The following is a 14,042-nucleotide window of genomic DNA, read 5'->3' as shown; positions in this document are numbered from 1 at the left end:
CCCATCTAGTTGGACAATCACCTGGGTGTCATCGGCATAGGTGCCTAATAAAATGCAGAAAGATTCAAATTGTGAGACCAAAGGGGCCACGCAGCAATTGAACAGACAAGAACTCAGCACAAAGCCCTAGAGGACCCCAGTTGCAACTCATTTGGGTGAGGGTCTACAGTTCGAAATAACCACAGTTGGGTACAAGAGGACAAAAAGGAAGCAGAGACGCTTTTTTGCATGCATATCTGGATACCAATGGTGCCAGCTCTGCATGTTCGTGTTCTACCTGCATGATGCGGTTGGCCCTGAGAGAATCTGCATCTTATTTGACCACCAGGATCTTGGCAAAGAGGATGAAAGTAGGCTGACTCATTTGATGTGGTAAAACTAATATCTCTACAGTCTTCTTGCACAGTACACAAAATCGGCATGTTCGACTGAAGTGGAACCTTCTGGAATGTGAAAATATCCCTCTGGATAAGTATCTAATAAACTGGATACTTTAACTTCAAGCTATAAACCTGGGCCCAATTATCATGTGAAGGGATCCCAACAATAACCAGAGCCCTTCTCTTCCCCCCCCCACCTTGCCCCCAACAGGCATGAATCCAGGCGTAGATCATGGACAGCACGTACGCAGCAGCCCCGGACACGTATCCAAGGTAAGTTATTGACAATAAGGCATAAGATAATAAAATGATAGCGACGAACGATGTGGGAGGACCTATATTGTACACAGCAGCAGCACCACCATCTGCACTTAATATACCAACTCTGTGAGATGCAACCCCCTCACCCCAATCATATTGTTCTCCCCCCTACAAGTTAATATGTTATTACCAGCAATGCTGTGTACATTCTAGTGGTATGTTTGTTGACGTAATATGTTGCTATAATAAGCACTGTATCCTGCTTATCTTTGGTTCCCGATTATGCAAATTGCCGTCTAAAGGGATATTTGTGATAAGGACTGCTTGTAAGAGATGCAAATATGCAATTTCCGTTGTCTGTAACTGTGGTAATACATGAAAATTCGTAAAACCAATACAGAAATTTTAAACAAAAAATAATAAATCTGGGCCCAATTATTCGAGTTGAAGTAAGGAGTATGCCTTGCCAATCATCTGTGTGGGCTTGGCTTCCAGACCCAAAAAGCACAGGTCACGAAATTAAGCAAGGGCTTCTGGATCAGAAATTATCGTTACCTCTGGCATTTCCCTTTTATGAAAGATACTGTTCTTTTTCACACCAAATTGAATACCAAGCCAGTCACTAACCTAATGGTGGCCCATGCTTAGCTTTGCTAGTCAGCTGTGTTTAACACTGCCAAACACCATAGGCTGCTCAGTTTCAAGCACAAAAGTAGTTCTTTCTTTCCTTTTTCACCACAGCTAGTTAGTGAAGTTTAGAAATCATATCAAACTGCTGGCTGACTGAAGTGTCACCATCCACCAGTAGGAAGACAACAAAACTTTACCTACAGACATCACCCATGAAAGACATTCTCACCTTCAGATACTGTAAACCCTTGGCTGCATGTCTAATCTCAAGTCGCGGCTAGATTTGGTTATTGGGGTGGGGAGAGGCCTGTCTGAGGCTCCAGCTGCAAGTGGCGTCTGTGACAAGAATGAGTCTCCAAGCAAGCAGCAGACTAACAGAGCCATGCCCAGGCCAGCTGCACATGCTCTTCACCCAATCTGAGCGGTGTCTGCTACATGGAGCGATTTTTGGCCATTCCACTGACAAGGATGAAGGAGAAAGGAAAATATCATCTAATGGGTTGCCTCACAGGGTGTAGAGTAACTATTGACCTCCCAATATGGCAATTGCGCATTAAAAAAATAATAACTTGCCCTAGATAGAAAACAAAATGTGCAGACAGGGACTAAAACCTCTGCACACACCCTGAAACCATTAATTGATTCAGTCTTGTTGCACCACTTAAGAGGTGTGGAAGGTGACAAATAACACTTGAGTGCTGGCAGTCAACAAAGGTTGGCAAGACCTCCTTTCCGACAGAAGAATAAAAGGAGAAGGCGTTGAGTAGCTGAAAGCGACTTGAAACTCACCCACAGGTACATCATGATATTTGTAGACTACACAAGAGACGTGCAGCAACTGAGGAATTCATTTGAAGTTTGGTGTTTTATATAATGCTATTTTCACCTCGGTGGCTTAGATTAGTGCGGAAAACTGCAACCAAACAAACTGAAGAAATCTGCTATAGAACACAAGAGCCAAAGAAGTGGTTTAGTAATGTTACGTAAAAAAACGTCTTTGGCACTTTCCTACATTTACACAGGTCTGCTTCCTGCCAAAGGCAACAAGACAGGGAGTTCCACTTCATAGTTGTGGTTACTGAAAAGGTGTCCCCAAAGAAAAATTAGAGACCCGATCTAGGAACTTTCAAGAGAAATTTTCCTTGGATCTCAAGAGGCACCTACGCTGGTGCAAAGTAAACCAAGAGCTAAGGGGAGAAGACCGCTCTATCCACCAGGCACATTTATCTTAATAGAATGCGATCTTTAACAAGGAGTCAGTGGAGGGATACCAGGGTAAGGAAGATATGACTAAAAGGTGTAGAGTAAAATTTGTTAGCCATGAACATTTGCTAAATGCTCCACAACCTGACAAAACTCTAGGTCATTTTCCCACTGAAATCCATTTTCTGTGAAACACCAGAAGAGGCCTGGGACTGGGTGGAGGAAAGAAACCTGGGAATGAAGCAGAAAAAGGCACAGGACCATCAGTACCAATTCAGAGCTAAGAAGGTACGCACATGAGATTAAAGACAAATAAACGGGAGACAACACTGCTCACAGCCAGGTCTCAAATACTCTCTCCATCAGACATAAAAGTCAGACAGGCATCACAGGAATATTCTCCAGTTCTAAAAATGATTACATCTCCACGGGAAACCTCCTCAGACCAACAACTGGGGGCGGGAGAAAACAGCTCAGACTATTCCTCTTTGGTGACCATGAGAAAAGACTGACCTTCCAGGACATCTTTCTTGCAGACTTGTCATTGCCACTTTGGATAGTAATGGAGCAGTCATGCAAGATCGGACCTCTTAATAGTTAGAAAAACGCTGCTTCAAAATTGCCCTTCAATCGTGCCTGAGCCAGAGTCAAGATCACTGTTTGACTTGTCTGCAGAGGCTTACGATGGCACTTCTTTTGAATTAGTTGAAGGCACTCCATTTGCCAGATTGCTCAAATGCCAACTTCATATTTGCATAACTCATTGTTATGTTAGTTTTGGGAATTGTGAGCAGCCTCAAAAGGTTGATGCCACTGACTAGTCACTTGTCCAACAGCGAAATATTCTTCTGGGATTTGAAATAAACAGTAGGGAAGTCTGAGACCTGAGGATGAGAGTTTTGGTGTGGAAGTTTGCTTATTCCTTTCATATTCAATTATGACACAGGGTTCACTGGAAGAAAAACTAGTTTTCCCTGAGGGCTGATACTGTGAGGGAATTTAATTAGTTTCCAGTGTTGATATGGAACAACAAAGTACTAAATGACACAATCAAATGGGTTGCCCTGCTTCAGTACATAAAGGAGGGTCACTCCCAACGCAGTTATGCCCAATACACATCTTTTTAACACCAAGTGTGATTTCCTGGGCAAATATGGGCACTCAAAACTCCTACACGAGACGCCACTCGTGTTCGACCAGGCACGGACGATGGACTTTGCCTGCTCTGGCGTTCAGAGAATCCACCAGAACTTGTACCACCAACGTTCTTCTCTGATGTTCCAGCCATGTGCAGAAGCTCAGAGCCTCCTAACACAGGGTCCAAAACCTCAACACACCCAGTTTGTTGTAGTACCACATAGCGGTGGTGTTGTCCGTGAACACCTGCAACACTTTCCCTCAGAGAGGGAAGAAATGCCTTCAGTGTCTGTCTGGTAGCCCGGAGCTTCATAAGGTTGATATGGGCACCGGACTCTACCAGAGACCAGACACCTCTGGTCTCTACCTCTCCCAGGTGGCTGCCCCATCCCAGGAGCAACGCATCAGTCACCAATGTTCGATTTGGTTGGGGAAGGGAGAGAGATCTGCTTCAGACCCAATCTTGGTTTGTTAGCCACCACTGCAGTTGTTGCACAGTTCCTTCTGACATCTGGAAGTAGTTGGAAAGATTCCCCTGATGCTGCACCCAATGGAACTTCAGGTCCCATTACAAAGCCTGCATATGCCACTTGGAATGATCAGCAGGATGCCGAAGGCCATGAAGCCCAGCAGCCTCAGAGTTATTCTCACCGCAATCCGGGGCTGAAGCATCAGTATCGTAGGTCGAAAATCACAGACTCGCTGCTCTGGAGGATAGGTCCGAAACTGCACTGTGTCCAGAACTTTCCCGATGAAAGAGGTAGCGTCTGTAAGTGAGTCCGGTGTGACTTCGGCACGTTGATAGTGGACTCCAGTGACTGCAAGAGGTCTGCCGTAGTCTGGAGGCCAGATACTGGGGTGAGCTTTCTTTCAACAGCCAGTTGTTGGGATAGGAGAATACTGGTACCCCTTATCTGCGCAGATGAACTACAACCACCGCCATCACCTTTGTGGACACCCGAGGGGCACTGGTAAGGCCAAAGGGGAGCAAGGTAAACTGAAAGTGCCCGCAGCCCACCATGAACAGTAAGTAACGTCTGTGGGCAGACAGGACGAGGATATAGAAATAAGCGCCCTGCAAGTCCAACGCGACCATCCAGTCTCCTGGGTCGAGTGCAAAAAGGACCTGGACCAAAGTAAGCATCTTGAACTTCTCCTTCCGGAGGAAGAAATTGAGGGTTCAGAAGTCTAAGATAGGACAAAGGCCTTTTTCCTTCTAGGGCACCAGAATGTAGCAGGTATAACAACCATGTTCTACTTCAGGCATCGGGAGCCCCTCTATTGCCTCCTTGGCCAAGAGAGCTGCAACATCCTCACGGAGGAGAGCCAAATAATCCACTAACATTCGGCCATAGGAGGGGAGCATGGCAGGAGGGGGTAGTGGGGGGGGGGGGGGGGGGGGGGGGCTGTAGCCACTTCAGACGATCTGCAGAACCCACCGGTCAAACATGATGGATTGCCAGTGGAGGAGGTGATGGGGAATCCTGCCTCCGACTGGCCATTGATGGGCCTAAAACATCACACTAGGAAGGTCTGGAGGCAGATGGCAGCGTGGGAAAGGGTGGACTGGCTTTTTGAATTGAATGCAACAGAAGCAGAACATCCTCTAGAACAGATGTTTATTATGAGGCAACAGCTATTAAAAAAAGGGGTCAGAGCAGAAAGACAAAATTGTTACTTGCACACAATACATAATGTCAATAAAGAAGATCTTCAAAGAGCACTGGACACGGATACATCCATTCAAGTACACTTTAGTATAATGGCGGCCTCACCCTCTAATAAATAGATGTAGGTCTCCTGTCAAAATAATTACATATTGTTAATAAGGTGGCTTAAGGTCTAAAAGTGCTCTAGCAAAAATAAATTGACCATAAAAAATGTTTACATTTGCCTGATTGGACCCTACTTTTTTCATTATTTTCCCATTGGCTATTCTGGACTTCTCTTTATAGCACGTGTTTGGTCACCTGCAGTCTGACTGGACCACTTCATTGATCTCTTGATTATATTTCATCCTTAATTTGAAAACTCAATTAAGAATTATTTTCAAACTACATATAGAAAAAAAGAAGAAATAAATCAATGGCTCCCCTTGGTCCCCTATACTATGGACTTCAAGCACCTCCCATCTTTTTCATATGTTCCTTTCTGTCCTTTGTAAATGCCAGCTTTTGATTGGTTAATATGCTTACTACTCCCTCGATTCGGTCTTTTGAATCCTCCCATGAGGACTGCCTGTTACATCTGCTCTTACTCTTCAGGTTATTTAGGATACTTTGAGAACACTCTTTTTGGTTGGCCTACCTCTGCTTGTGTTAAGTGTTCTGTTTACTTTGTGCACAGGCTTTAAGCGGCCTCTTCATTTGCAGTGCTGTTTAGTCTTCAAATATGAATTATTTGTCATTTGATCGCAAAAACACTGCAAGCATAATAATTTGTGACCAGTTTTTCACATTTACAAAAGATCTGAAATTCACCTTGTGCTGCCACACTGCTTCATAAATCAGAATACAATTCAGTTTCAGCACCACCATTACACTTCTATCTAAATTGCTCAAGCTACTTGCTTATCAATCTGTGCCCTTATCAAACTATCCCTACACCTGTTAGTATGTTCAGATAATGTCACCTTGTATACGTGCACGTATGTATATACTTAATGAATGCTCATGCATGTGCACATGTTCATACAAAATGTCAACTATTTAGTAGGCTAGAATGGCAATGCAAGCCTTAGCAAGCTCTGTGGACAAGAGGCTGCATGTGCACTGGTCAGCTTTCGCCACCTTCTGCATTGCATTGTTTGTTCATGCACAGCTCGATACTGAAGAAGGTAGAGATGCAACTTATTTAAAACCTTGTGCAAGGATCCATAAACATGTGTTTTCAGTGATAGTAATGACGGATACACCTCAACTACCGACACACTACAAACGGCTTCTGCTGTGCAGGGCTGAGAAGCTCCCTGACTCCAGCGGTTTTCGATGTGGGAAGCTAGATGCAGATTTCTATCATATAGTGTGGTCTTGTCCACGCATCACCACTTATTGGCAAGAGCTAGGGCAGGAATTGTCGGATGTCCTTGGAATTACCCTGGACCAGACTCCAGTGATGGCTTTGTTGGGTTTACTGGAGGGGGTGTATAGTTAAATGGCAAACAGACACTCATTGGGCTGGCTATGGTTTTGGAAAATAGAGATTGCACGCTGCTGGAATCATCCAGACCCCCAGAGATACAAGTCTTGCAATGAGCATATAGACTTGTGAACTATGCTGGAAGAGACGATTTATGAACCATGGGGTTGCCCTGGAAGCTTTAGAGGATTTGAGTGGCGTGGTGGGAACATTCTGGTTTGGTTGTGTGGGTGAGGGAGGAGATCGGAGGGGGGTCCATGATGGCGGCTGGTCAATGGTTCATAAATGCTGCAATAAAGTTAGTTATCAAAAAAATAAAAGGGAAAAAAAATCAAATTTAGATAGGTAAAAAAGCATGAATTGTAAGGTGGAAATTCAAATCAGATACATGTCCCGAAGACAGGAATATTAGTCAGGTTAAAAATTATTTTCCCCCCTCATATGTGGAATAAGTGAGTAACTGGGAGGCTCTAAATTGTGAGCAATAGAATTTAAACATGCACATTAAATCTAAATAAACAAGCAAACTAAACTGTACCCAATAATCTATCACATAACTCAAAAATATCACATCAACAGACCAGGCTTTAATAAAGAAGCAATTTCGTATGTTCTCATTGAGCATAAAGTGTATCATGCTTGTGTTTCTAAGACGAATCACAAAATGTATTGCTTTTTTTAACAATGCTTTCCAGTGGCACAGAAAAAGGATTAACAATATCAGGGAAGGAACAATAGGGAGGAAAAAGGCATGAAAAAAGGCAAATTATTAACCAGAGTGAAAATGAATATTAAAAAGGTATACCTTTCGATAGATTGCACCAATAACCGCAGTTTTAATTCTCATTCCAGTAACAAAGCAAATATGGAAATATTGATGAAGGATCAGGGTTTGCACACATGCACTCAAAAACAGCAGCACAGTGTAAAAATATCCATGCCAGTCTGGAGCACTTTTATCATTCACAAACCTTATAAGCAACCTATAAACAAATGAAACATGACATTACTGATCAATATTAGATAGCACAAAAACATGTTCCGCCAAAGACTGAAGGAAAGATTTACATGGACTAAAAAATATATAATGGATAACTAAAAAAATAAAAGATGTGGATTTAACAACAAGCCTATTTCATCCAATACTCATTTCATTTAACAGTTTAATTATGCTAAAAACAGATCTTCCTTTCAACATGTTTTTAAGAGTTGCATTCCTTACGATGACTCGAAAAATGACCACCACAGACATTTTAGGAGACAACTAGTGAGGATGATTATAAAAAAAGTGTGATGTGTAATGTGATGAATTTTCAGTGTTTTCCATCGGGTACAGAACTTAACATATCAACATTTATATAGCAGTTATCATGCTTCATTTCAATTTCTGATTTTTTTGGGCACTATATGAGGTTTCTGCTATGAGGTGAGCAAGCCAATTAAAAAAAGCTTTGAGACATCTCTAGTCCACAGTAATTCATGAAGGTAGAGCACAAACTATGATAGCTAGGAGTCTGGATCCAACCAGCTTTAGCAGATGCATAGCCTAGCAACTAAGTGTGGAATTAAATATCCCTTCAAGTTCTCTAAATATTTCTACCACATAGTACAATATAAGTTTGTGTCTTAAAATCACGTGAGAATAGCATTCTTTAAAAATGAAATCCCCAAAAACCTGTAGTTCATGGTAAGTAAACACATGGCTAACGTCAGCCACCTCATAGCAGGAGCAGAAATAATATGAGTTTGCCATACAAGTCTATTGGTATAATTGGATCATATAATAGAGACCTAGTATCTTGTTGAAATGCTGAACTCTAAGATTAGCAGTATTAGTATGCACATGACCCCATGATACTTTATTTCCAAGATTCTCAAAGGTTTCGTCCCAAAGTTTTCCTGAAGATCTGTTTTCTAAATGCTCCACATTATTGTCCATCCATAATTAGATATGTATTTTTTTTTAATTGGGCCCTTATTAATCTCAATTGCAGAAAAGAGTTCCAAATAAAGATCTTGAAGGTTTCAGAACAAAATCCTGGATTTTGAAGACATTTATAGAAGCCTGAGTATTTCAAAGCTACCTTAAATTATATGATCCCAACTGCTGGGATCGAGATGCAAATCTGGGCGGGAATCTTCTACGTCTTCCCACATCACAGTCTATTTTATCAAAAGAAGAAACAATACTGCCTGTCAAGACCACCATGAATTTTTACCTACACCATTTGTCCACATTATGTGAGGAAACAATGTCCTTTATTCTTCCCTATATGAAAGGACCAAGGATTCATTCAAAGTAAGTAAGGCAAGGCCAGATACCACCCTGAGTGTGATTCTTCATCATAAACTACAGATTGTACTAGTGGCATGTTGACTTCCTGTATTAAAATGGAGTATGTATTGCTGTAGAGGAGTATAGCATCCTCTGTGCAAGTTTAAAAACCTCTGACACATTACCAAGATGGTGCCATTATTGTTGGGAGAGCCTGGGAGACAATTCTAAAGGTCAACTTGTGATGCCAGAGGGGGCTCATTTTTGGATCTGCATCAGAGAATCATGTGCAAGTCATTCTGGTTTGGGAGTGGGATACTTTGGGTATATTGCCACATGTTCAAAGCAGGAACAAACTATGCACATCAACTGTTAGGAACTACTAGAGAGATCCTTCATGGTGAAATGTCTCACTGAGGACAATGCTTCATGTCTGTTAAAAATGGACAACACATATTTAGAAGTAAGGCGGGACAAGGTTAAGAGCCTTTGCAGAACTAGTCGAAGAGTTCTGGCACTTCTGCATAAGAAAGACATTTTGGTCATGGCAGAATACCCCACAGGAAGAAATAAATCTAGTAGTGAAACGGAACTCAAGGCACTCGATAGACTTCAGTGGAAGGAAGCTGGAGTCTGAGTGTTTCGAGAGAATAATGACGTGAGAGTGTGGGTGAGAGTTAAAGTGTGTGTGTATATATAGAGTTGGAAACTAGTGAAAAAGATGGAGGTTGAAGTGTTATCAAATTAGCTGGAACTTTCATTGAATTTTGCATTCTTTGGTCCCCAACTTCCAAACATTCTGAAGGACGCTCAAGGCAGGTCAGATCTTTAGATTCTGGAAGGGTAACTCCAGTGGATGACATTGCCAGAGGATTACCAGAGTATAAGGAAGATCCCACAACTTTCGAAGCCAGCTCCGACCCTTATCAGAAGGACATAGTTACACACTGCAGTGCAAAGTAAAGCAGATGGTCACGTTGGTATCTGTGAAGGAATCTAGGCACTGTGGGGGCAGATTTAGTGCACATCTAGAATTTCCAGTTGAAAACGGCTAGTAAAGGCCTGGCATTTTAAACCACCAATGCTTGTCGATCAGCTATTTCCATGGGTCACTTGCTTTGTGGTTGAGTACCTGTGGATGAACATGTGTGTAGATTACTCAAAGTCTGCCTGTCTTTTCCCCTCAGGACCGTAATGTATACCTCCCTCTGGGATGTGAAGTTGGTACTACACCTCGGGCAGTCTTGGCAACATGACCAATTCCTAAACAGGAAGTAAATTTAATGTAAACTGGCGATGTTGCTATGCCTTAACTCATTCAAGAGTCTCTCAGGTGCGAAGGCACTTGACATATCAGCTAGGATGTTTGTACCTGGAGGTGTTACTTTTGCGGGGTCTTTAGGAATTAACTTTTAAAGAACAAACCCTAACAGCCCACTGCCCAACCTTCCCAGATAATCCAAAACTGTGTGTGGTGAGAAGCTCAACGACCTATGAGGAAATGACAAAAAAAAGTCAGCCATCCAGGCACTCGACAACAACTGACTGACATCCCCCAAAAAACGTATAAACCAGTCTCATCCCTCACAATAGTAAGGCTTCGCATTCAACATCACCGGAGCCTCTTTTGAAGTTCCAGGGGGCTGCTGACATCGGGAGCACATCAGGACATCGGGAGCATGCACTGGAAAGTGCAAACTGCTGTCTGCTGGTGGCCGCGGGGTCAGGAGCACGCGAGCACGGGACTCCAACTCCCAGGAGTCCGTGCATGCCACACCTGTGCACGAGACCCGCCCACCCTCCCACCGATCCGTTATTACAGAGTTAAGGGTCCGCTGCGCGGGACATGCGCGGGGACGCGCCTGGGAGAAGCCCGGTACAAGGGCAGGACCATCTGTGGCCATCAGGGGCCAGAAGAGGCTGGGCTGGGCCACCCCCCTAAAGCGCACTGTAAGAAATGCTGTGAGTAGGCACATCTCTAATTTGCCAAATTGACATTCTACTAAGTGGGATTGTTTCAACGTTTTTCTTATGCTCCTGTTCGTGCCACAACCTGACTTACACTGGGAGTTTGCTCATGGTTGGGGTCCTCAAGGGTACAAAGAACTCATGGAAACAACATCACTGTACAGAGGATAACAGGAAACTATAAACACTTGATACTTGGGTGCTCCCAGTTTTTATTGTATTAATACCACTGTGATTCTTGTTATACCTACTATTCTCTTGAGTGGTTTAAGGGTACCTAAACGGTATATTTGCTATTCTGGTTGGGGAATCCATTATGGCACCATGTAAAGAGAAAGACACTGGAGAAAGACACTGGTACAACCGGGATGATTGGGACCCTTGATGCCTACTTAACTAGGGTTGAGTTAGCTGTCGATAAAGAAGTCTCCCTGACTGAACGTAGGCTCTCTATGGACCCTCTATCTGGAAGAGCTACAGCCTCCCCTGCCTTAATGAGAAATGAGTCCCCAACAACCCCCCACCTGGCCAACTAATGGTTACGCAGCCAGACAGTGACATCTCCTCAATAAATGATAGCCTAATTAATGGGACTCCCGAGCAGGCCCCGAGCCCGGTAAAATCTAGACCAAGGGCAAGGAGCAAAATAGATAAGCCAGTTTTGAACTGCACGAAAAAATCCATCTTCCAAAAAATAACCAGGGCGCCTAAAAAGAATTGTGTAGCAACTAGTAGTGAGGTTATACCGTTAGCAGATATTCATGTAACCGGGGGGAAAAATGATAGTGGTGTTACTCGAAATGTACAATGCAAGGAAACAGCACAGACCTGTAATTTGGCTGGTGGAGAGTTTTGGGGAAAATTAGAAGGTTTTATGCAAACGCTGCTGGCCCTAATTATGCTGAAGCTCTCTGGGATCGAATCCAGGCTCTCGTCCCTGGAAACCTCAATGGGGAAAAGAGAGCCAACAGCAGCTACAGCTCCCACTGCGAAAATTGCAAATCCGCCTACTACTACTAGTAGTGTGAAGCGTAAGACACCTAGCAGTAGTATTAATCGGACTGCCCCAGCAATTAAGAACCCAAGTCCCACAGGTCCGACCGATGCATCTGTTCCTACTGTAAATCAGACAATTACCAGGAGAAATATGCCCTTCCCCAACCTTCAACCAAGAACGGATGAAAGAGTTGGTGCTATCCGCCGTCCCATAGTTATTGACTTACCTCCAGAGGTGACCCCATCCGTGGTCATATTGGGGAATGATCCTGCTCTCCCAGATGGGGAGTCAGAGAGCTATGAGCAACTATGGAACAAAACATATTGGCTTAATCAAAACACCCGGGAGAGGATGAATGTTGCAAATAATATATTGATCTTACGTAGGGTCAGTTGGATTGGTAGTACAAATAAAAGTGGGAGAGGGGACTGTATTATTGTTAATTATGATAACCCTTCTACGGCTGGCCAATTACTATCTGTTGGCCAATATCATCAGCGGCTGACTGGTACTGTAATTGAATTGCTTCCTTTAGGCTTTTTTTTATAGGCCAGCGCATGGGAGAGGCATGACACAACTTATTCAGGGATGTAACTGGCGCCTAAGAGAACGCAAGGGCAAGGGCCATTAGTAGCTACCCGCCACCCGGGCCACAATTTAACAATCATGGTAATCACTGTAGGAACGGGTTTGATGCCCCTACCCATAATAGATTTGAACTTTATCAGGCCTAGAGGCTTGTGATTGACTTGAGGGCTCGGGAGAACAGGGAAGGGATAGTTCAATTGACCCGGGAGTCTTAGAAGCTACTTGGGGCAAGAGGAGCCCTAACAATGTAATTTCTTGTAACATTGCGGGCCAAGATGCAGGATTGTAATTGGATTAATTACATCAAACAGTATCTTATAATTTGTTTGCAGGAGACTTGGTCTATCGAATGTAATCATTTTTTAGAAGGGTACAAGGCATATTATGTCCCTGCCACTGCAACCAATAGGGGAAGATCTAAGGGGGGGGGGGGGAGGGGGGGGGGTTGGTTACGTACATTTCTGTTGCATTGACTTGTAAAGTGCGTAGAGTACCATCTGCTAACCCTGGAATTCTTGGTCTAATTTTAAATGGAGAAAACGGTCTAGCTGGTCTGGTGAATTTTTATAACTCAGTCAATTTATACTCCGGTTCTAGTCAACTATCTGCTCTGAATGTTTTTATTAGTATGTCAATGAAACAGAGTCTGCATAACCTCATGATCATGGGTGACTTTAATGTACATCCTTGTGGTGACCCCCTATTCAAATGTATTCTGGATCTACACTGTGATCGATCTAGTGGTATACATTTAGAACACTCAACTGAGGGGGAACTCTTCAATGACTTATTGAACGACCTGGATGTGACACCAACCATGGCCCTGATGGATCCTGTTAAGATTTGAGATACCAACTTTTAAGGGCCATGGGAGAGGAACTGTCATTGACTATGTACTAATCTCATTTTCTAGGCAGTCCTTTGTGGATTCTTTTATTATTGAAGAGAGTGTATTTAGCGATCATAACCCGCTTACTGGGACCATGGATAGCTAAAGAAGGGTCGAATGCCAGTCAGGGATGATGGATCCTGTTAAGATTTGAGATACCAACTTTTAAGGGCCATGGGAGAGGAACTGTCATTGACTATGTACTAATCTCATTTTCTATGCAGTCCTTTGTGGATTCTTTTATTATTGAAGAGAGTGTATTTAGCGATCATAACCCGCTTACTGGGACCATGGATAGCTAAAGAAGGGTCGAATGCCAGTCAGGGAAGGCCGAGTACAATCGATGGGAGACGCAGACTGAGATGGTCTAGGATTACCCCAGATTTGCTGTATAAAGACATCAAAGTAATATGTGCAGATGAAATTAACACCTGTATTCAAGAAGGGTCACAGTCTAGAAAGGTGCTTGGGGCTTACCAGTCACTTTCAGATAAGGTCGACGGACGCTGTTTTCTCTCAGGCATGGTCCCTGGATTGACTGCAGAGTGCTTTGACAGTTTTTTCCTTTTTGGGCGG

The 14,042-nt window shown here is 43.3% G+C and overlaps 1 protein-coding gene across 1 annotated transcript in view; it reads right to left on the bottom strand.

Moving 5' to 3' along the window:
• LOC147668204 (multidrug resistance-associated protein 1-like) overlaps positions 1-14,042 on the bottom strand; it is a gene marked incomplete at its 3' end in the record, with an annotated part of 614,782 nt that overhangs the window by 471,480 nt on the left and 129,260 nt on the right. The window contains exon 4 of the mRNA XM_086948707.1: positions 7,555-7,732. Coding sequence (XP_086804833.1) covers positions 7,555-7,732 — 178 coding nt within the window. The remainder of the gene's footprint in view (positions 1-7,554; positions 7,733-14,042) is intronic.

The sequence above is a fragment of the Lissotriton vulgaris genome, unplaced genomic scaffold, assembly GCF_964263255.1.
Source record: "Lissotriton vulgaris unplaced genomic scaffold, aLisVul1.2 SCAFFOLD_1214, whole genome shotgun sequence".
NCBI lineage: Eukaryota > Metazoa > Chordata > Amphibia > Caudata > Salamandridae > Lissotriton > Lissotriton vulgaris.
Note: the sequence above shows the minus strand (reverse complement) of the source record. Positions and strands in the feature narration are given on the sequence as shown.